Source organism: Cydia pomonella, chromosome 7 (genome assembly GCF_033807575.1).
Source record: "Cydia pomonella isolate Wapato2018A chromosome 7, ilCydPomo1, whole genome shotgun sequence".
Lineage (NCBI taxonomy): Eukaryota > Metazoa > Arthropoda > Insecta > Lepidoptera > Tortricidae > Cydia > Cydia pomonella.
The window spans coordinates 22,963,112-22,987,959 of NC_084709.1; the positions used below are offsets into that span (position 1 = coordinate 22,963,112).

Sequence of the window (24,848 nt, forward strand, 5' to 3'; positions counted from 1 at the left end):
TAAGTGAAACCATAGCAATACTATCCAAGCATAAAATATTATTGTCAGGGCTCTGAATATAGGGTACCACAATCAAGAACTCAGTTTTATAATGATCATAAATAACATATTTGACAGGTATATTGTTATCATATACTCTTCGAGCAACGCCGGGAAGGGAGACGGCATTCATACTATTTCCCCTCTGCCGAAGCATAGGTACAACTGTACCTATGGCGGTGCATGTTGTGACTCGTCCGTACACAAAAGAAGATCAAGGTTTGCAACATTTGTCTCTGACGTTTGTTATTATCTATGTATTTGTGTCGTCTTTACAGATTGGATTTTGTATGTAGTGAGTGAGAAGTGCGACTGTGTGCACGTTTTCCCCCGCAAAAAATGGCAGAATGATTTGTTCGGTAAGATATTGCTTGGGCTCCTTGCGACGTATCAGAAGCCGGTGTTGCTCGAAGCATATACTATACTCTGTATCTTTAGGTATTTAAGTAAAAGTAAACAAAATCTACCCTCAAATGACTCCTTAACCCAGTTGAGGGTAGATGAAAACATTACATGATCAAATAACGTAGGTTAAAGTCAGGCCGTGCAGTGACAGATCCAGGCGGTTTTGTATTTGGTTGGTTAACCAATAAATGTTATAACTACCCGGAAATGTACAAATTGTTTGTTTACTTTTATTTAAATACCTAAAGATACAGAGTATAGATAAATACGGGGTAATGTACAAAGTTAAAGTGATGAAGATTGAAGTTTTCAGATAATAGTGTACCCAATTAGCGTGACTTGTTAAGAGAAGTTAATCACTATCAGTTTTGTGACATAATTAAGCATTAAATTTCAATAAAAACTTCGTTTTGGTGTTAATTTCATCAACTGTAAACGATATTCCAATGTAAAAAAGGCAAAAAGTTGATTGCCATAAAGATTTCATGCGTAATTGTCATCACAAAACTGACAGCAATTAACTTTTCTTAACTAAGTACACACGCTATTTAAGTAAACTATGTTTTGAAAACTCCCAGATAAATAATTTGACTTAAGTTTTCCATAGCACCAACCCGAAGTCTCGATAAAAAATCAGTTTCCCATAGAACACAGACAACTTGGTGTAGCGAAAGACATTAAATTAAATTAAACATTAAATATTTATATTTTTGATTTAATTAATTCAAGAAATTGGCATTACAACAGAAGCAGTACAATTATCCGGACACTAGGTTCAGCCTGTAACGTGGGAATCTCTGAGAAGTAAACAAATAAATAAAAAATAAATAATTTGTGGTAAATAATCACTTTTTATCATTCGGTATCATGACCGTAATCATCTAGTATTATTTTAAGTCATATAAAGTGAGACCAAGATAACTCTGCAGCAATTTTCGTAACACACTGTGAAAACTTCTATGCAATTATGACGTTTAAAATAACACTTGCACAATCTGTGCTATCAAAAACGCTGCAGAGTTTTCTTGGTCTGATTTACTAGATACATTTATTTGACGAACCGATGTAGATGTATTCCGGTATTTCTGAAAAGAAAAAAAAAAACACTAAAAAGTAGCGAACTCTCCCTTTTAGGAATTTAAATGATTTCTGAAATTACTTGCTTACCTCTTACCAATCTCTGATCATTATAGAACTGGGCCTAAATAACATGCTAATTTAGCGTACAAAATTGGGAGCAAATTATTTCAATGCTTTATAACATTCATTTATTACTAATCGGTAAGTTAATAAGCTATCTGATCCCCTGGCACGTTATTGTTTAAACATTTAGTCAGAATGTAACTAAGAGAGACGATTATTGCATCAAAATAAGTCTGCTTTAAGATAAGTAAGATAAGTCCGTCAGTCATCTGCGTAGTGCATCATACGGCAAACGCATACCTTATATACACCGCGCTTTTTTGAACTCTGTTAATTTCAAGGGTACATTCCTGTCGGCGCAAGTGCTGTAGGTGCAAGTTACTTTCTCAAAAACGATATTCGAATTAACTCCATTTTGGAAATAATCAATAACTTATTTTAATGTGATAAGGCCTCTACAAGCGTGTATACTTGCTTTAGAGCCTGTTTACACGTTGATTAGTGTTTAGTACAATTTGCTACGAACGATGTTCGAACGAACGAACGAAAGACGATCGATGTTCAAAATGATATTGATATGTCATAGTTTTTAATTGTTTGCTTGAGTTAAATATAATGCCCGTGTTGAAAGACGGAAATTGAACATTAAGCCAATACTGTACACACGCGTAGTAGTTTTTAGTCACGTTTGGACTTATTTACCATGGGCATATTTCACTTGGACTTTCTGAGATTTGGAAACATGCCGCTAAATATAGACACAGGTATAACTTACCTTACCTATTCAAAGAGAATTTGAAATAGAGGTGGATTGTCAAAGTAAATCATAAATCATAAATCACTAACACAAAACTGTTAAAATTTTTGAAGCACAGTAAATTTACTGCCATCTTTCGACAAATAATTAAAACTTTAAGAACGCCATTTGACTTTGATCCTTATTCTTTCACTGATATGTGTTAAATTTGTTAAATACCAAAAGTGGCGCCATCTACTAAAGAATAGGCCAAAGGTATGGCACCATCGCTTGAAAAGATGCCGGAATAAGGAATCAAGTCTAAAGGCGTTCTTAAATTTTTGATCATGTGTCGAAAGAATGCAGTAAGCCTCTATTTCAAATTCTCTTTACCAATACCTTACGTAAAAGACGGTGGCGTGCCAGGAGGGCTATTGTACAAATGTCGAACCCTAATGTCTGCTTAATGAGAGATTCAGATGTTATTCAAAACGTTAAACTTAAGTATTTTAAGATGCCCGAACTTTACAGACAGGGCTTTGGTTTAAAAACTATCTACAGTTGTCTCAAAACGAAAGCTATCACAGTGTTTTGGTACATCCCAAAATTATTTCTGCAACTTACGAGTATAATGTTCATTAAAGACTATAAGTCGCATAACTAAATACGTGATAAGTATAGCCATTATACGCCAAATTTAACCTTAAACAAAAACGACATACGCCAAGTTAACAGGCTCAGGCAAATGTAAACCTTACTTGAAAGTGTGAAGGTTACTTTGACAGCGTACGCCATAACACCTATAGTTGTCCTTGGCGCTGTGGGTACGACTAGTAACGACAACTTTAGGTGCTCTTGGCGTTCAAAAGGTTAAGGGTGTTCCAAAACACTGTGTACTGTGCAGTGCTCTTATTTATAGGTCATTATGTAGACGTTACTTACATATTAAAGCAGTTACGATGTGATAAATACCGATATTCATAGTAGTTGTGTATAAATGGCGCCAAAGTACTTGGGTTTGATTTTTCAATGTATGCGTCCGACGATTGTTTCTGTTTGATGAAAAAACAGTGTTAGTCGTAATTAAATGTCTGGAAAGAGGTCTAGTAAGCCTTTAGGATCCTCTAGCATATTAGAGTTTAACAGTAAGACGTGAACGTGAACTGGGGGCAGCACAATAGCCTCTATTTCGTTGCCACGAAATGTAAGTTTCAAGTTGCAGTTTCTAATTTACTCCACAAGGTGCCCTAAATACAAAACCGTGCAAGGTGATAATATCGAGTTCAAGTTTACAATATACGCCACAAGGTGGCAGCTCTCCAACGCGAACGGTCCCTTCTTACAAGTTTATTTTTCCGTCTAGATTTTTAGGGCAGGCTTAGTTTAGTCAGACTGGGATTTGAGGAAGATTTATTCACTTTCTATAAAATACAATTAAAATAAAACAGTAACATTATTTTTTCTCATGCGACATTTGTCTGTCACAGTGTTATGCTAGCCCTATGGCTAACAATAAGACTTCCATAAGAACATTGTTGTACCGGTGGACGGTTTTACCTTTAAATATGATTGATATCATGTAAAATAAAATCCTAGATTCAAATGACATGTATCCGTTACAATTATTTGATGTGTGGCAATACTGACTTGTTGCCAGATTTAACGGATACATTCAATTCGTTGTGTTCAGGATTATTTTTTTAAGATATCAATGGTGTCACAAATAAACGATTCACAACACTTGCCCCTACAGTAAAATCCTTGCAAGGATATACTAATCTGCTAGAAGGTCCGGGCCGTCGACCCCACAGAATAATGCCGTAGTCGTCACTTAGTGGAGCGCCTCTGTGATACACGTTAGCTATTTAGTAAGGCCCGTTTACACATTGATCAGTGCTTAGATATCAATCTAACTTTGCAATCGGCATAGTTTTTTGCGTCGCGAGTTAAGTATTTTTGAAATATAATTGATGTCTGACCCAAGGATTAAATTCTTGTAATTATTTAGAATATTGTATGGAATTATCTCTAGTCTCAAAATAATACCCAATCTCATAATTTTTTGATAAAAAGCCTCGGGTGTGTTTGAGGGTGAGTTTATTTTATAAATTAATGGAATGAGGTATTACTTAGAGATTACGGTTCTTTTTAGACAATATTACAAATCATTACTCTTTTTGACACAGAGTCAAGAAATTTGAGAACTCGAATATTTAATAATATTTTAAAATAATGTTGGAATTCGACTAATCACTAAATTTGAGTAAACGGGCTTGTAGACTAGGAGTCGTGAATAAAAAAATGTGTTTAGTGAAGCCAGTATTCAGTAATTCTACTATGTTGCCCGCATCACATCATGCATAACATTTACAGTTATTTATTAGATATATTATTGTATTTATTCACTTTATTAACATGTTTATTACGTCTTTAATAAAAGATTGCTTATAAAATTGTTTTTCATTTAACTTCGTTTTGGCCTATTATGTTGGGCCCGATTTGACTGGATATATGTAATGTAACATGGCTACTATTTAAGTAAGCGGCAATGTTATGGACGATCTGTACAATTTTGTAAGACCAGTGCCACTTAGCTAGTTACGACTTCGAACTAATTTATGAGAACCGCGTTATCTTCTCTTACTTTTGCGAGACTATTATGATGAGAGTTCAATAATTTAAATAAGACAAACGAAACTTAAACATTTTGGTATTGTACAATGTATTTACTTTGCTCCTAAAATTTTAAAATTAAATAAAACATATAATAGAAATTTAGTTTTTAATATTACCTATTGTGGTAGGTATGTTGGTATAAATGCCGATTTAAAATGGACCATCACTATTATCATGTTGTAACACTTAATCAGGATGTGATAGAGTATCGTTACAATAAAAAAAATCGTTTATTACTATAATAGTACAAATAATTACACAGTGTAACTAGTCAAGGGGTCACTTTACTCTCATTCCCCTGGAATCTCAATCCCCTGGCTATACCTGTTCGCAAATTCCCAGCAAATTCCGCTTAGCTGTTTTTGGTTTTAGATGGAACTTGGCATGAGTTACACAGCCACCAAAAATGAGATGTGTTAGGGTCCTTCTGGACGTAGAAATAATAATAATGCGGACTGTATAAAAATAGGCTGGTTTATTCCGCCTTATTTTAAAGCGGAATTTCCTGGGAATTTGTAAATATATGTATGGCCAGGTGAATGAGACTTTTGTAGAAGGACCCCAAGACCGTTCGTTGCCGCTTCCGGTGGAAAAAAGCCTATAATGCTCGCGGCATTTACACGCTGTATAGCAATGGACAGCCCTTGCACCAGAAACAACTCAGAGCGGGAGTCCGTTGTATTCATTTTAAAAACTATTGAAGCACAATTATAGTTTGTGTCATTCACGAATACGCGTGCCTTGACTCGTAATGTCATGTTATTAAAGGTTAGATTTGACAAGTCTACGCGTCATCGTGGATGACACGAACTATACCCAGTGGGGAGCAAAGTAAGCACATTTTACGGTCCCTTACAACATACAGGTTGTAAATTTAGTCACCTGCAATAACTTGCGATGTGAATATATAGGTCATATTGAGCAACTTTTACTATGAAACTCACCCCGAACACATGGAAAAAAAAATTGACTGTGTCATACATTTTTGGCTGGAAGATCTGACCTTGACATTTTCTATGGGAGAGACAGTATTTTTTTTTCGATTTCGGGGTTGACCCAATAGTAAAAGTTGCTCAGTGTGACCTATATATTCACAACGTAAATTATTGCAGGTTACAAAATTTACAACCTTTTAAATTCAAAAATTATTTTGAACCGTAATAATATAAATATTTTATATGATGGTGGCTTAGTACCTAAACCTACTCTGAATAATATTTTATAGAAAAGAAATGTATTATGTCGTAATATATTCCTTGACCTTGAGGTCTTCGAACGCTTACGTCGACCACGCGGTCGACTAATCGAAAGTGCTTATTTTCATTTCTGTGCATTCTAAAATAACACCTTATCTGTGAGTAGTAATGACTATTTTACTATAAAGTAGTTAATACATGTTTGTCAATTATATCGCTGGCAACCTCGCCACTGGGTTACTGATAGTGATAAGTCAGTATGTTCAGAGCGCCAAGCCTACCGCTCGGCTACGTCATGCTCGCACGCTTAGAATCATAAATAAACATATATTTTAACAATGTTGATTTTAAGAACTTGTGTAGTGAGCATTCGAAATGTGAATAAGTGCCGTATATCGTGTGTATTGGCTCAAAATGTAAGTATATAGACTTTCGTTTGACACAATTTGACGGTTCGCGGTGCAATGTACAAACTAGATTGTTTACATTTGTTTTCGATGCGAAAGTTACATCATTAGTTACATGTTAATTAATTTATTTATTAACATATATTTTATGTATAGCAATAATGTTTGCTTGTCCTCATAAATTGTAATGTTTAATTTCAATAGGCGTTAATGAATTCAAAGTACTTTTAGTCAAGTTGTAAGTAAACGTTTCTTTGCCACGTTGACGCGTTACCTAATAATTATTAATATGAAATTCATTTGTTAAATTAAAACATACCCATCAATTCTTTTTTTTTAATTTATACCTTTAATTTATATCTACAATCAACTAATTATTACAAAGGTTTACATAAAAAAATATCCAAATAAGAAAGACTGTTGAGACTGTTTAAGAGAGGTATGGGCATTGTGAATGTCATCTCGCTTTGTGTGGTAGGGCACAGCCAGTGGATGTCATTCCAGATCTAGAGCAGAGCCCAACTGGGGAAGTACCTCCACCTTACAGAAAACAGCAGCCAAATAACACTAGACCCTACTCATAGTGTTGTGTTCCTGCCGGTAAGTAAGGTTGCCAGAGCTCAACGAGGGGGGGGCGGGTTTAGGGTCGGCAACGCGCATGTAACTCCTCTGTAGTTGCAGGCGTACATAGGCTACGGAGACTGCTGACCATCAGGCGGGCCGTATGCTTGTTTGCCACAGACGTAGTATAAAAAAAAAAGACTTGAATAAAAGTCCTTCGTAAGTCCCGGTCCCAGCGTACTTGTACATGTACAAGTTTTTAATTCGGGTTTTGAACTCTTACCTATAAAATTAAAATAAATAATTTAAACAAAAATATGACTTTGATAGCCAATTAGTGCTAACCCATTATAATTACTTGCGTGTTTTTGCATGTAATTAACAAAAGTTAAAAAATGATTTGTTTTAGTGTTCCATAATAAAACTTCAATCACGTTACGCTGTTACGCTTATTTGTGTATTAGAAACTCCTACTTTAAAAATGTAGTCTTTGTCAACCGGGTCATAGATACAATATGATTGACATCATGACATCAATTTCATAAAAACGGGCTCCGCAGTTTTAACGCTACAGTTACTATGTATACTTAGTAGAACACACCACACAAATATACTATAGATAGACTGATAAAATTACAAACCGTAAAAAAAAACAGCGATACATATACATCACTTCAAAAAACGGCTTACATGGTTGAAACTTATTTGACATGTATCACTGAAAGTTATCCCTTCTCCATTGCTCCATAAATATATCCCGTTCTCAGTTTTGAATATTACCAAATATACCATTTCCCGCTACTAAAATTAAAAACAGTTTTTATTGGCTAAAATAAAATTCTATACAAGGTGTAAGAAAAATAGTGGGGAGCCGTATAAGGGCATAAATATATTATTTGGTTTCGTGTTTCGATTAGGAAAAAGTAGAAATAAAAACCGGACAAGTGCGAGTCGGACTCGCCCACCGAGGGTTCCGTACTTTTTAGTATTTGTTGTTATAGCGGTAACAGAAATACATCATCATTGGTTCATGAGATACAGCCTGGTGACAGACGGACGGACGGACGGACAGCGGAGTCTTAGTAATAGGGTCCCGTTTTACCCTTTGTGTACGGAACCCCAAAACAACATTTTTGACGCAAAAAACAATAGGTATATATGGCCCAAGTGGCATTCGGGGTTCTATATGAGATGTCTAGTCGTTCACATGTACTCCACAAGCTGTGTAAGTCAGCTGTATAAGAGCTGTATAGCTTGCTATAATGCTCTTATAGAACCAGTTTGGGCACAAATTAGACAGCCTTAAGTTCACTATGGCTGTACATTAGCAGTATAATAGCATTATAATAGCAGTTTAAGTAGTAACATCGGACTTAAGGCTGACTAATGGCACTATATGGGACGCAGTGTGAACCATACAACGTACATGAGTGTAATAAAGAGTAACAAGTGGCTAAATACACAGCTATCACAGTTATAAAATCCGACAAAAGTACTCCAGTGCTACCTAAAATTCACGTGGGTCCATATTATATTTCTTTATTTTATTTATTTCCTCATTAGTTTGGTTTTTTGTGTGCCATCTGAAACACCGGCGGATATCCTTTGGATAAATTTTATGATAACACGCGGTAAGTACCTGTTTTAAATTCTTAATAATGTTAAATGCTATGGGAATGCAAGTTTATCGTGAAATGTATACATATTTACAGCTAAAATATTCACGCGCCTCTGTAAAAACGCGATATTCATTTTAAAATATTTAAAACTGGCTGAGAGGAAATCAACAATTTTCAGTTTTTGACATTATATTGGCATTATAATTATACTACGGTAATTAATTATAGCATGAAACCAAAACTCAATCGCTCTATCTGCGTATTTTGTGATAAATCTGCATGATAATTTTGGAGATTTATTTGGTAAATATTTTAGGTTACGCAGAACAAAATGGTGGAAATGAAATACGGCTATGTGAACTGATATAACTCCAATTTAATGCGGTGAGCGTATAATAGGTTCACATGTGTTCTGTTAGAATGCTGTTACCTATATAAAGTCCCACATTTGTACCACTACAGAGCCAATGTCTATAAATTTATTCTAATGTGAACTAATGTACAGCTTTAAGATGTAGTTTAGGTCAATTGTGTATCATCGTATAATTCTTTCAATATACTGAAATTTTAGAGATCCGCAATAATAATTATTTTCCGTTAAATCGCCTAGCCCAGGTACTAAGTCAAGTATGAATACTTAAAGTACAAATTTTGTTACAAACTAACAAAAATCACTTTTGTGGGATAAGTGTAATAGAATATCACATTCACATTCATTTTCAGCTTACAGCAAATTAGAGTAGTACTTGTGGACAAATAAACTGCTATTGATGTTAATGGACAACACATATAATCCTTTTAACAGCCTACAGTGCACATGCGAACCATTTAAACACTTCTGTACAGCTAGTAAAAAAAGGTTATTTTAATGATCACAAACAAGTCCTACTACAGCTACTAGCTGTATAACAGTCTCAAACAAGTAAACATAACAGCTTTTGGCTTTATAAATGACCATGTGTGTTCTATTAAAATGCTAGCTCTACAACATCGTACAAGTAGGCTGTTAAACAGCGGTTGCCGTATCTCTACCCTCCTATAATGCTCTTAGTCAGACGGCTGACTAAAGGATAGTTGTTAGAGTATTATAACACCAACAGTCGTATAAAAGTATAACTCTACCCTCCTATAAGTCCCTTAGACAGGTATAGGTGTTATTAATCGCAATAATGCAGCTTATACATCACGAGTGAACTGTAATAATGCTTCAAGTACACCTGGGAACTAAATGTGTACTCTTAAATGGAGTAAAATGCTACTTGGGAAAAAATTATACTACTTTTTATTAATCACCCAAGTAGCATTTTACTCCATTTAAGAGTACACATTTAGTTCCCAGGTGTACTTGAAGCATTATTACAGTTCACTCGTGATGTATAAGCTGCATTATTGCGATTAATAACACCTATACCTGTCTAAGGGACTTATAGGAGGGTAGAGTTATACTTTTATACGACTGTTGGTGTTATAATACTCTAACAACTATCCTTTAGTCAGCCGTCTGACTAAGAGCATTATAGGAGGGTAGAAATACGGCAACCGCTGTTTAACAGCCTACTTGTACGATGTTGTAGAGCTAGCATTTTAATAGAACACACATGGTCATTTATAAAGCCAAAAGCTGTTATGTTTACTTGTTTGAGACTGTTATACAGCTAGTAGCTGTAGTAGGACTTGTTTGTGATCATTAAAATAACCTTTTTTTACTAGCTGTACAGAAGTGTTTAAATGGTTCGCATGTGCACTGTAGGCTGTTAAAAGGATTATATGTGTTGTCCATTAACATCAATAGCAGTTTATTTGTCCACAAGTACTACTCTAATTTGCTGTAAGCTGAAAATGAATGTGAATGTGATATTCTATTACACTTATCCCACAAGCTGTACCTGACTACTTGACTTAGTACCTGGGCTAGGCGATTTAACGGACAATAATTATTATTGCGGATCTCTAAAATTTCAGTATATATTGAAAGAATTATACGATGATACACAATTGACCTAAACTACATCTTAAAGCTGTACATTAGTTCACATTAGAATAAATTTATAGACATTGGCTCTGTAGTGGTACAAATGTGGGACTTTATATAGGTAACAGCATTCTAACAGAACACATGTGAACCTATTATACGCTCACCGCATTAAATTGGAGTTATATCAGTTCACATAGCCGTATTTCATTTCCACCATTTTGTTCTGCGTAACCTAAAATATTTACCAAATAAATCTCCAAAATTATCATGCCGATTTATCACAAAATACGCAGATAGAGCGATTGAGTTTTGGTTTCATGCTATAATTAATTACCGTAGTATAATTATAATGTCAAAAACTGAAAATTGTTGATTTCCTCTCAGCCAGTTTTAAATATTTTAAAATGAATATCGCGTTTTTACAGAGGCGCGTGAATATTTTAGCTGTAAATATGTATACATTTCACGATAAACTTGCATTCCCATAGCATTTAACATTATTAAGAATTTAAAACAGGTACTTACCGCGTGTTATCATAAAATTTATCCAAAGGATATCCGCCGGTGTTTCATGGCACACAAAAAACCAAAACTAATGAGGAATAAATAAAATAAAGAAATATAATGGACCCACGTGAATTTTAGGTAGCACTGGAGTACTTTTGTCGGATTTTATAACTGTGATAGCTGTGTATTTAGCCACTTGTTACTCTTTATTACACTCATGTACGTTGTATGGTTCACACTGCGTCCCATATAGTGCCATTAGTCAGCCTTAAGTCCGATGTTACTACTTAAACTGCTATTATAATGCTATTATACTGCTAATGTACAGCCATAGTGAACTTAAGGCTGTCTAATTTGTGCCCAAACTGGTTCTATAAGAGCATTATAGCAAGCTATACAGCTCTTATACAGCTGACTTACACAGCTTGTGGAGTACATGTGAACGACTAGACATCTCATATAGAACCCCGAATGTCACTTGGGCAGTACCCCTAGTGTAAATATTTTCGACAGCGAAACGTGACGTACGCGTTTGCGTTAAGTGTCATTTTGTATGAGATTTTTGACTTTCCAAAACGTCCCGCTTGGCGCGCTGTTCAAAAACCCATACAAAATGAGACTTAACGCAAACGCGTACGTCACGTTTCGAAATCGAATTTATTTACACTAGGGGTACAGAACACGATACCCAATGGGCTGAATGTCAAACATCTTTGCGCGGCATTACAATATTTGAGGTTGTCAAGCTGCGCACAGTACAGTTGAGTCGCTTGTGGCACAATCAGGGATTGTACAACAGGTTTTATTTAATATAAATAAATTGTCAAACTATTACCGCTATTAAAAGAATACCTATAATTATTCCTATTTGAGATATTGATTTCATTTCGCTTTTGTTTGTACCGCTATATATAGATTATTTACAATATTAAATATGTACCTTTGTTCAATACCGCATTGCAGTTGAAAGGTAAGATGTCAATCAGACACTTACTACTACAAAATCACAACAAATAGGTGTAATATTGTAACGCCACGCGATAACACTCGGCATAGCTGGCTGAAGTGCTTACTATATTATTCTGTCATTTATTTTATTCGTAAAGGTAAAGCCTAACCAAAGTACTAAGTCTGAAATATTCTGACAATTTAGCAATACGGCTAAGCACAACATATTCGAAGAAACAAATAAAGGAGTGTCTTGACATTGACATGTATTACCGGTAATGGTTTTTAAAGGTATCATGTCAAATACAGGTATTATACCGTTATTGATTACACCGGTAATCAAAGCTGTAGCGATATAAATAGCGAAATACAACTAACTTAACCGGTTATACCTAATTTAAAACCGGTAGTCAGAATACCGGAAACGGTCCCTGGGCACAATACACATGGTGCCATGTTTGAGCTCTAGTCATACTATACGTTATTCTAGTTCCAGCCACATTCAAATTTTAATTATAGGATATGAATTCGAACTGGATTATATATGAATCGGTTCTGTCAGTGTCAAATGTGACATGTACTCAACCAAAAGCGTCACTTTAGACACTGACAGATCTGATCCAGATCGAATTCATATCTTATAATTAAAATTGGTTGATAAAAATGGCATAGCAACAACAACAGCAAATTACTAGTTGTTTTTAAAAACCCTGTCATCATTTGCTTTACTTATGTGTAAGATAACACAATAAGATGATAAGATGTTGTTCAAATTTTTATCAAAATAACTAAATAATAAACGTAATCAAAGCGTGATAACGCTGATAACACAATCTAAATTATCACGTTAAGATTGTTTATTGAAGATCATTTTCAGTGCATTAGAAATATGTGTATATGTTCAGTCTAGTCCAATCGGTTTACTTGGTAAATATTGGTAGACCTAATTTTTTAATCGTACACAAACATAACAAACGTTTTCAAAACATTAAAAATATCATCTAAATTTGTCGCATCCTGCTCTTAGATAATGTACTGGAAAGGGGACGAAGTCACGTGACCGCTTCACCATACAAACGTAGTCCCCATTTTCCTCTCTATTAACAAATATAACGCAATGTGTTTTTTTTACATTTCTGAATTATAAGAGATCGGATTTGTTTTTCACTCCTAACTCGAACTAAGGGGCATATCTATGGCTAATCACTGACCAACATGTGGCTAATATAAAGTAAATTGTGTAAAATATTTTCCATAATGTCAATATCCAGGAAAATTAAGACTACGTTTATACGAAGAAACAGAGTCGTCTATTATCCACTTAATTAAGATTTGTCATCAGGATAGATTGCGGCTGAGAAACAATGAGCCAATCAGATTGCAAGCATCCCCGTTAGGAGGAGTGGGGAGACTGTTTCACACTACGAGTATACTGGACAAGATTGTAGCGTTCAAGCTATCGGACATCGGGGAGGGCATACGGGAAGTTGTTGTTAAAGAATGGTGGGTATTTTAGTAAAATATTATTAAAACTGGTTATTAACTCAAAGACCAGTAGGGCTAAGATGGCCGGCGTTTTATCATTTGTCACCATGCCTGTCACGTTCTAACAAGTATATGTAAGCGCGAAAGTGACGGACACAGTGACAAGTGATAAAATGGAACTATGTTGCCACCGCTGAATTGTAAATTAGACAAGCTTGTCATGTGATCCATGATCTTTGCGTGTATGAGTATAATGCCACACTTGAAGGAGGTCTTTCAGTTGAGAATAAAATAAAACAATGTAGATAGAACAGATTTAGAGAAAATTAAAACTCAAAGAAGTACAAATTGAACTATCACAGTGCCAAATATACTATTTCTTATCAACCCTTTCACTGCTAAATATGTCAACTTGCGCGCGCCCTACAGCTTGACTCAATATCAATCTTTGTTTGTGCATTCCAACAAGGTTCATGATGACGCGCTCGCACGCAAAGGGTAAAGTTATGAAATATACGTAAATTTAATATACACACATATTTTCTAAAGGTTCGTCAAAGTCGGCGACAAAGTACAGCAATTCGACAACATCTGCGAAGTACAGAGCGACAAGGCGGCCGTAACGATAACAAGTCGGTACGATGGCACCATCACAAAGTTGTACGCTGATGTTGATCAGACGGCATTCGTGGGGCAGCCGCTCATCGATATAGAAGTCGGAGATGATGGCGCAGAAGGTAAGTTAACTTAGTTCAGGTTCGTCAAAGTTAGTGAGAAGGTAAAAGAGTTTCGCAACATCTGCAAAGTCCAGAGATGATAAGGCGGCGGTGACCATAACGAGACGGTACGACGGTATCATCACCAAGCTGTACGCAGACGTCGACCAGATGGCGTTCGTGGGGCAGCCACTTATCAACATATAGGTAGAAGATAATGGCGCCGAAGGAAAGTTAACTTAGTAACTTTATGTTAGATACAAAGTTAACGAGAAGGCATAGGTGACCATGACGAGACGGTACGACGACACCATCACCAAGTTGTGCCTATGCAGACGTGAACCAGACGGCGTTCGTGGGCAGCCGCTTATCGACAAAGAAGTGAAATATAATGGCGCCGACGGTAAGATAACTTAGTAACGTTCGGCAACATTGTGACAAAAGTGTGACAGTTCTCTATGGGATAGATTACTTTGTTGTTTGTGTATGGTGAACCGCCCCAATACGCAATCTATTATACACCCAAATAAACGTCATATATGACGTGAAAAAGTCACCAAGGCCTCCAATACCCAGCCCGCGTAGGCAATGTTCCAATCGTTAACGCTCCGTAGCGTAGCGTAGTCATCTCTCTCTATCACTCTTTATTATTAGTGCGACAGTGACAGTTGCGTTTCGTTCATGTTGGCTACGCGGGCAGGGCTGGAACCAGCAGTTGCCTAAGCCCCTCGGCCACATGGTTCACGGCAGCATGGGTCGATTTTTTCTATGTATATTTCCTAATGCTTATGGCGCTCCCTATAATATAATATTTCAAAAAATAAGTTTAATTTGTTCTAATCGCAATTAATCATTAAAACGCAGTCCTGAAAGTCTTAATAACTAACAAAATATTTATTTTAGATTCTACGCCAAGCCCACCTGAAGAAGTAAAAAAGGATTCTGCCGCTCCAGTAGTAGGCGACAGTCAAAGAATTAGAGTTTTGACCACACCAGCTGTCAGAAGAATAGCTGCGCAGTTCAAAGTAAGTAATTTTTTGAGGTATATAAATTCAGTGACAAAGGTGGCTACGCCGTTAATGTCTTTAAAATGGTCTGAATACATTCTTATTCTCATAACAATGAAGTTATACTTAATTAGCAAAAAAAATAACACTTCTCCCGCTTAGTAACATTCGCTGGTGACTATAAATATAACCACTTTTGAACTTTGTAAATCGAATCAGCAACAAATACACATTGAACCATTTTATATCAAAATTTAAACAATTTGAAATTCATCTAGTTTCTCTAAGCAAAATTGTTAACGATACCTAAGATATTTTATTAATCATTACACCATACCTTTTTATTTTAAGGTAAATCTGAGCACCGTGAAAGCAACAGGTCGTAACGGCCGTGTCTTAAAAGAGGACGTATTAGCTCACCTGGGTATCAGCGCCGAAAAGTCGAACGAGGTGCCGGACGCCAGCGTTCAAGCTGTGCAAACACAGGTTGCCAAGGCCGAGTCAGCGGTTGACAGGACAGTGCCGATTACTGGCTTCATGAAGGCCATGGTGAAGTCCATGTCCGAATCTATGGTGAGTAAACCTGAGCACATTGAAGGCAGTACGGCTACTATGAGTTGACATTCGAGATTTACGCTCGCATTTTCACAACCGCTACTTGTTCTTTTACATATTCTAAAGTAACTGCGTCTGGGTTTTCACTCTGCCTCGCTTGCGTCCTATCTGTTCCTCCAGGATAGTTTTAAGGAAATGTTCGTGTCTTATTAAAATGACCAATCTTTTTTCCGCGTCTATTTTCAATAGTGTTCACAATAGCTCTCCCACTCATTTCTCGCAACACGAATGACTCAACGCTTATATTTTGTTAAATTACTCGTAATTTAAACCGTTTGAAACGTAATAACGTCGCCTTTCTTGAATACGAGGACCAATTGGTGGTAGAAATAGATGTTATACAGAATCTTTTTCATTTCAGAAAATTCCTCATCTAGTTCTAAGCGACGAATACGACGTGACAAAATTATTTGAAGCCAGACAGAGCATTAAATCGTTGGCCGAGCGGCAAGGCGTGAAGCTGTCCTACATGCCAATCATAGTAAAGGCAGCGTCGTTGAGCCTCACAGAATACCCCGTGTTGAACAGCAGTCCTGACAGTGCATGTGAGAAACTCACGTATAAAGCGAGCCACAATATTGGGCTGGGGATGGATACGCCAAACGGTCTGGTCGTGCCTGTTATTAAGGTAACTACGATGTGTTTCTTCTTTAGTGACATAGCTAAAAAAAATATTGAATAAAACTTTAAAAAAATTATTTAGTATCTGCCATGTAGGCCGTCTAGGACATTAGAGCGAAGACATACAATAGAGCCAAATTTGTTTTAAAAATTGATATTCTAAAGAGACCACGAAGATCTAAAACATCAAATTTTCAATGTGATTTTTAACGAGTAAACTTCATAAAGTACTAATTAACTTTTTAGCAATATCGCTCATGATTCCTTAACCTTTTCAACGCTTTCTCCCTCGCATCAAAATGTGGCATACACGCCAATACGTCAACTATTGAGAATCGAATTTAAACCTTATCTGTCAACAGTAAAATTGCTTTGACAGCGTCTGCCATGACCTCTTTAGTGGTCGTTGGCGTGGTAGGCACGACAGCACACGACCACTTTAGTGGCTCTTGGCGTTCAAAGGGTTAATTATTATTATTGTATAGCTTGCTTGACAGAAAATAGATTGAAATTAGACCTACATACGTTTTAGTCAGCAGTTTGCGATTTTTAGGCGTGTTTGTGATTTTGAATAACGAAACAAATAACGAGTAGGTACATAATGTATTTTATTTTCAGAATGTACAAAATAAAAGTATACTGGAAATAGCGCGCGAGCTAAATGTTCTACAGGAGAAAGGGATGAAAGGGCAACTTGGGCTGAATGATCTCAGCGGAGGAACGTTCACATTGTCAAACGTCGGGGTTGTAAGTATTTTAATATTAGAAGTCATTTAAAAGGAAATTACCAGCCCGCGTAGCCAACATGCCAATCGTTAACGCTCCGTAGCGAACGAAACGCAACTGTCACTGGTCGCACCAATATGGAAGAGTGATAGAGATAACTACGCCACGCAGCGTGACTGATTGGCATCTTGTCTTAAATACGTAATAATATAAAATATGGGCAATAGAGTCGTGTATACATATTTTTGGCACTTTTTTCGTATCGATATTTACAGACGTGACCGTACGGTACTTTATTGCGGTCCATTTGGCGAAATATTTGTTTCTGTAAATATTATTCGAAAAATTAACGAGTTTATTTTTAATATCACCCTTTAAGAGTGCAATATTTCGTAAAGGGCAAAATCTAAGAAGCCAATGTTCTACATTTAATTGTATTTTTTGTTGATTTCAGGTCGGCGGAACGTATGCTAGTCCTATAATATTCTCACCGCAGGTGTCAATAGGCGCTCTAGGAAAAATACAGGTACTTACAAACAATTATATATATCGTTGTCTAAGTACCCACAACACAAGCCTTCTTGAACTTACCGTGGGACTTAGTCAATCTGTGTAAGAATGTCCTATAATATTTATTTATTTAATTATTATTCGAAGTCATATTATACCTAATAGTCTAATGGTGACGGTTATTAATACTGGTGCGCATTATTATTTCTCATATATCAATGCTATTCTAACACAAAAAAAATAACAATACGTGAGACACAGCTGTTACGCGTTGGAGGTGTGTCTTCAGTCACTTATTGTCATAATGTTGAAACACATTCAGTAAACAAGGAAAAGTAAATGTATTTGAAAGATATTCATTTCACATCTCCAATTATTTTGCTACTACATACTAATAGAAACCTAGAACAGAGCCTGAGTCGAGTGATTTTCCTTTTTTTTCTTAAGATATCCATCTTAAGCTTGAGTTTTCTCGGAGGTCTTTCTGTAATATGTATCAAAATCGTTTAATTTCCAGGTCCTGCCACGTTTCGACGCAGAAGGCAACGTAGTGAAGGCCCACATCCTCACCGTCAGCTGGGCGGCTGACCACCGCGTCGTCGACGGCGCCACTGTCGCACGATTCTCCAACCGAATGAAGCAGTACCTAGAAAATCCTTACACTTTTCTCTTAGATTTATAGCAACGGTATTTTATATAAAAAAAATATTATTGATAATACTTATATTGTTTTTTTGCTGCCATTTTAGCTGTTAATGGCCAACTTTTTGCTCAACATCTGTAGTTACAGAATTTATGTTGCTTGACAGAATGAAGGAATCACCGTAAGGAAACCGAACGAATACAAACAAAGCTAGTTTCTCTTCTGGGTTGAATGATTTACTACCACAAGTTCAGAGCCATAGAGAACCGTAGTAGTACCAAACTACAAAGTACGTAGTAGTACAGAAAGTAATTTGTGAGTAAGGGTTATCACCAGACGCAGAAAGCGCTGGTGGCCTAGCGGTAAGAGCGTGCGACTTGCAATCCGGAGGTCGCGGGTTCAAACCCTGGCTCGTACCAATGAGTTTTTCGGAACTTACGTACGAAATATCATTTGATATTTACCAGTCGCTTTTCGGTGAAGGAAAACATCGTGAGGAAACCGGACTAATCCCAACAAGGCCTAGTTTACCCCTCTGGGTTGGAAGGTCAGATGGCAGTCGCTTTCGTAAAAACTAGTGCCTACGCCAAATCTTGGGATTAGTTGTCAAGCGGACCCCAGGCTCCCATGAGCCGTGGCAAAATGCCGGGACAACGCGAGGAAGAAGAAGGTTATCACCAGACGATATGCCAGTAGGTTCAATAAAAACTAGTGCTAATTCACGGGATTCGTTGCAGAGCAGACCCCAGGCTACCATGAGCCGTGACAAAATGCCGGGATAACGCTAGGTAGATGATGATATTTATTCTATTTTTCTTGATACCTGTTGGTAATAGGTACTGCCAAGGATCGTAAACAAATATTTTGTACATTGATTGATTTTATTAAAACATTTTTGTTTTCTTTGTCCTCTATCATTTCAATACCTTCTGTCAATATTTTAATTAAATAATACAATATTTGTTCAAAATTAGTCTATTTACATTTTATATGAGAGTAGGTAAGCGGTCTTCTGTTTTAAACTAAATATCTACATGCTAAATACTCGTACATGACATAATTATATTATGTAGATTGTCCAAATTTCCAGCTATATGGTTTTTTTTTCTTTTTTTTTATACTACGTCGGTGGCAAACAAGCATACGGCCTGCCTGATGGTAAGCAGTATCCTTAGCCTATGTACGCCTGCAACTCCAGAGGAGTTTAGAAACCTAACCCCCTCCCACCCTCGTTGAGCTCTGGCAACCTTACTCACCGTAAGGAACACAACACTATGAGTAGGGTCTAGTGTTATATGGCTGCGATTTTCTGTAAGGTGGAGGTACTTCCCCAGTTGGGCTCTGCTCTAGATCTGGAATGACATCCGCTGTGCTGTGCCCTACCACACAGAGCGAGATGACATTCACAATGCCCATACCTCTCTTGTGGACGTAGTTTAAGGACATACCCGGGTCCAAAAAAAATGGTTGATAACAAGCTGTCATTTTAAGGTGCAGTTAGCTTAGGTCCTTCTGTGAATGCAGCTCGCTGAACACCGAGCGGAGACTGCCGTGCGTGCCCGGGATCGCAGATCTTATTGTTATTGAATTGTTATTCTTAGATATTTTTAATAAAAAAAGTAATCGATTAGTTCGATCAAAAATAACATTACCATTTTTTTTTCATTTGCCCGTAATTTTCATGTCAATGTCATGTTTTTGGTAACCGTATTATCAGCTTATTAAGAAGCCTCAAAATAATACAATAATACAACAATATAAACTCTCTTAGAAAATATGTATTTTATAGTAGCGATTTAGCCATTATCAAATAATCGTCAATTATATTTTCATATTTTAATGGTCAAAAAATTCAGACATTTACAGAGAGCACTGAAGCTATCCCCTCTTATTTTAATCAACCATAAGTTTGTTAAAATATAACTGGAAAATAATTTGAATAGCCGACATGCACCTACCTATACTAAAAATGTTTTTTCCTCGAAAGTTATCCTACAGCGTTTCGAATATGCATTGATCCGACTTCATCGATCAAAGTGGTCTGTTCAGCTATATAAAAAAAGATCAAGGCTTTCCCCTTATTAAAAACTCCAAATTTAGAGTAAAGGATGACTCACGATAGAACCGTCCGGGTCCTGGACGAGGCGTCCGATTACGTGAGTTACCCTTCAACACAAAAGCCTCACAACTGTATTTTTGATTGTAAAATTGTCGAATAATAAAACACTCGTTACTCATTATTTACCTACCTGTTAACTGTATGACTCAATCAAACTCCCGTTTAGCATCCAAGCATCTATTGCCGTCGTAAGACCTGGAACCTGGTGACCTTAAAGTACGCGATGGTCCACTCCGGGATGCAGTGAGGGGTGTACTCTCGGTGAAACCTGGCGAAGACCTCGGCGAAGATCAGAGCGTCGATGTGGTTGATCGGGACCCATTTGAGCGCCAGGAAGGCCATGTCCACGTCACAGTATTTTTTATCTGAAAACACAATTGATGTCATACGTAATTACCAATTATATGATTGTATCTGGTGAGATTATTATCTTAGTCGTACGAGTGGTCAGAAAAACAAGAGATAAGTATGTGTTACATTTGATAAAATTACTTGTTGCTAATGGCATCGCTGGTTCATTGGTGGTTCTATTTATCTTTACAAGCTAGGGACAGCAAACTTTTTTTATAAGTTTAAAGAATAGAATAAACTGGGGTCATAAATCAGACTAGAGATTTATTACGAACCCATTTTAAACACAAACCCATTTTAAAAACTGTAACATTTATACCTACTCATAATTTCAGTTCATCTCGCTCGTACTCGCATATAAGTGCGAGCGAGATGTAAAGAAAGTAAATTACGTTCTCGATAGCGTAGATGTTAGTTTTGACACTGTCAGTGACTCATGGTACGGGTACTTTATTCTTATCACAATGACAATCTCTAGGAAATCCGCTAGAGATCTTATTTTAAACGGCACAGACCGATAAAGACCAGATAAAGTCTAAGTATAAAACGTGCTCCTTAGTTTGACATCCAAAACAGATGGTGTTGTACTGTGACATATGTTTTACGGCCACTGAATTGTCAAGCGTCAACTTTCGACAATCAGAGTTACCGCTAAATGTATGGAGCCGTACAGCGCCATCTCGTTTATCTGTAAAATATTAAGCATGAAATTTTCGTAGATTATACTTCATCTTCATTAATGTATCTTTGATCGTACCTAGGGAATGAGAACAGGGATTTCCAGGTTCTGGGACTTATTTTGTATAGAAAACCAGTACCGGGAGCACGTCTTAATCATACCTGCTATCCTAATAAAGTAGACCTTTCTTGGCGCGCTGATCTGTATATCGCTAGGCCTCAACGCCAGCAGCGAACGCTGGCGATCATTCCAGTTCCGCTCCAGCTCCCGCATGAGGCTGGATCGCGCGGGCTTCGTCAGCAGTCCATTGAGCTCGGAGTATTGGCCGTCACTAATCACGTGAGTTACGCGAGAAATTGCCTACGAAGAAGATTTAATGAGCGTAAACCTCAACTAGTGAGCACTTAAGTATACCAGCATCGGTGTCATGGTGGCATTTTTATCACCTGTCATGCCATGCGTCACTTTCGCACTTACATACTTGTTAGAGAGTGAAATGCACGGTGACTGGTGACAAATGATAAAAAGCCGACCATATTAGCCCTACAGAACTAATTTTATCAGATAATATTAAATTTATTTTGGCTAGTGAAATGTTGACAAAAAATGAACATTTCGACTATATCAATATTTATTATTTCTACACCAAGCACGATCTATCTAGTTCTTTCGATAATCAGATAGTGCCGCCCACGACAAATTTAATCATGACTGAAAAAATTATAAATTATTAATTCAATTTACTCTAGTATAAATAAACAGCTATTACATTGCACACTCCTGTACATTGTTGTGTGCAAAGTAGATGACGTATGTGATGCAGTCCTGTCAAGTATCATATATCAACATACATCGTTATGGCGGGAGCAAAAAAAGGCTGTCAAAGAACACATGTAACTGCATGTCTGTTTTGTATAAACGGAATATTCTGCCTAATACACATTCTAAACCTATAGGATGTACTTGATATCCGGGCTGAGGTTTTTGTATAAAAAGGTCAATAAAACTTGTATTTGACTATGCAAAAGCTTCCCTATGAGTCAACGTGTCAACTTGAATAATAAGTCCCTATCAGTATTTACTTCTTATAGCATTTTATTTTGATTTTCGTAATAAATGACCAAAATTTTAACTAAATTTTCTACTGCTACATTTTAAATTCATAGGTGAGTATAAACGTTTTTCGATAGGAATATCACATCCGTTATTGAATATTTGTCATAATCTTTCAGTACTATCAAATCATTTTTGCTCCCGCGATAACGATAAATAAATAAATAAATATTAAAGGACATTATTACACAAATTGACTAAGCGCAATAAGGCTTATGTTGTAGGTACCTAGACAACGATATATACACCGTGTTTTTTTAATTTCCGTTAATTTCGAGGGTGCATTCTTGAGCTTAAATTAGGTAACTTTCTCAAAGACACCGGTATTCTAATTAACCCCATTTCGGAGATAATCAATCATTCATTTTTATCTTATATCCAGGTAGATACTGCTTTAAATGAAACCTGTCGTCTAGTGACTGGGTGTTTAAAACCTACCCCAATCAAGAAACTTTACTGCCTTGCAGGAATAGCTCCACCGGCAGTGAGGAGAGAAGTGGCAACTGCATTAGAACGGAAAAAAACAGCTCCACGATGCACGGCATTTGCTGTATACCCACAGTCCAGCTCGGAGACGTCTCAAATCTAGGAAAAGCTTTGTTACCAACCTGCCACTCGACAATCAAACTCCAAAAGAAGCCAGAATCACCGCCTGGAACCATTGGCACGGTTGCTCGCCAGCTTTTATGACCCCAAAGGAACGCTTACCCCCTGGAGGAACTGAAACGTGGAAAGTTTGGCGGGCCTTGAACCGTCTACGGGTGGGAGTCGGTCGATCAAAGGAAAATCTCATAAAATGGGGAATCTTACCCGAGAATTCAAGCGCCGAATGTTCTTGCGGATCATATCAGACGATACAGCACATGACAATGTGCCCTCTATGCCCTGTCACCTGCACTACCGATGATCTCCTTAAAGCAACTCCCCGAGGAATACAAGTGGCTAAACATTGGACGAACATAATTTAGGAAATTGGATCACCTTTACACGATAAGAAGAAGAAGTACTATCAAATCATTTTTGCTCCCGCGATAACGATAAATAAATAAATAAATATTTAAGGACATTATTACACAAATTGACTAAGTCTCACAGTAAGCGCAATAAGGCTTATGTTGTAGGTACCTAGACAACGATATATACACCGTGTTTTTTTATTTTCCGTTAATTTCGAGGGTGCATTCTTGAGCTTAAATTAGGTAACTTTCTCAAAGACACCGGTATTCTAATTAACCCCATTTCGGAGATAATCAATCATTCATTTTTATCTTATAAGGCTCTTACAAGCGTGTACACTTGCCTTAGGGCCTGTTTACATATTGATTAGTGTTTAGTGCGAGTTCATACATTTGCTACTAAACGTAAGTACTATCTCGGACGATCGATGTTCGAAATGACATTGATATGTCACAGTTTGCAATTGTTTGGTTGATTTAAATGTAATGCCCGTGTAACAATAATAGTTACTTTTTATAAAAATAAAAAAAGTAAAAAATAAAAACAATTAATGAACTATGCCATTTAGTTTCCCTTTACCCGAGTATTATACCCCGAAGTTAACGGAATTCAATAAAAACACGGTGTAGGTATAATATATAATTATAAATACTTAAATACATAGAAAACACCCATGACTCAGAAACAAATATCCGTGTTCATCACACAAATATATGGTCCTACCAGGATTTTAACCCGGGACCATCAGCTTCATAGGCTTCATAGGAACAATGTACGTATATGCATATCAATAACAAATTAAGTTGGAGTATTTAAGACGACAGGGGACGACCGTGAGAAATCGCCATTTCGTACAAAGGTAGTCCTCATTTTCCTTTCAGGATATTAACATTATTGAAAATATTTTGAAACAATTTCAATGTATAACAACAGCATTTAATAATTTGTAAAGAATTGGTTTTTTGCTTTTAATTCTTATAATAATAAAAAAATCTAAAAAAAAGATAAATGAAGGAGCATAGCTATGGTTAATATACTCACATCAAATTGTATAAAAATATTTTTCATAATGTGAATATCCAGGGAGAGAGTTT

At 36.6% G+C, this 24,848-nt stretch overlaps 2 protein-coding genes and 1 long non-coding RNA gene across 4 annotated transcripts; 1 reads left to right on the top strand and 2 right to left on the bottom strand.

Moving 5' to 3' along the window:
* Positions 1-6,263: 6,263 nt before the first annotated feature.
* Positions 6,264-18,610, top strand: LOC133520168 (lipoamide acyltransferase component of branched-chain alpha-keto acid dehydrogenase complex, mitochondrial). Of its 2 annotated transcripts, none has more exons than XM_061854540.1 (9): positions 6,264-6,611; positions 13,555-13,715; positions 14,247-14,434; positions 15,317-15,438; positions 15,772-15,993; positions 16,397-16,663; positions 17,275-17,403; positions 17,837-17,908; positions 18,410-18,610. In XM_061854540.1, exons 1-9 carry the CDS (start codon positions 6,534-6,536, stop codon positions 18,572-18,574), a joined length of 1,404 nt encoding a protein of 467 aa, XP_061710524.1. In that variant the 5' UTR covers positions 6,264-6,533; the 3' UTR covers positions 18,575-18,610. The 2 variants fall into 2 exon arrangements, with proteins under 2 accessions (XP_061710524.1, XP_061710525.1); XM_061854541.1 differs by lacking the exon at positions 6,264-6,611 and adding an exon at positions 13,051-13,139.
* LOC133520171 (uncharacterized) lies at positions 9,458-10,232 on the bottom strand. Its single transcript, XR_009799715.1, has 2 exons — positions 10,109-10,232; positions 9,458-9,999 (listed from the first exon to the last, which is right to left on the bottom strand). It is a non-coding gene; the product is annotated as an uncharacterized LOC133520171 (long non-coding RNA).
* Positions 18,611-20,815: 2,205 nt separating the features above from the next.
* On the bottom strand, positions 20,816-24,848 carry LOC133520181 (uncharacterized). Its single transcript, XM_061854552.1, has 3 exons — positions 24,796-24,848; positions 21,846-22,044; positions 20,816-21,019 (listed from the first exon to the last, which is right to left on the bottom strand). Exons 1-3 carry the CDS (start codon positions 24,820-24,822, stop codon positions 20,832-20,834), a joined length of 414 nt encoding a protein of 137 aa, XP_061710536.1. The 5' UTR covers positions 24,823-24,848; the 3' UTR covers positions 20,816-20,831.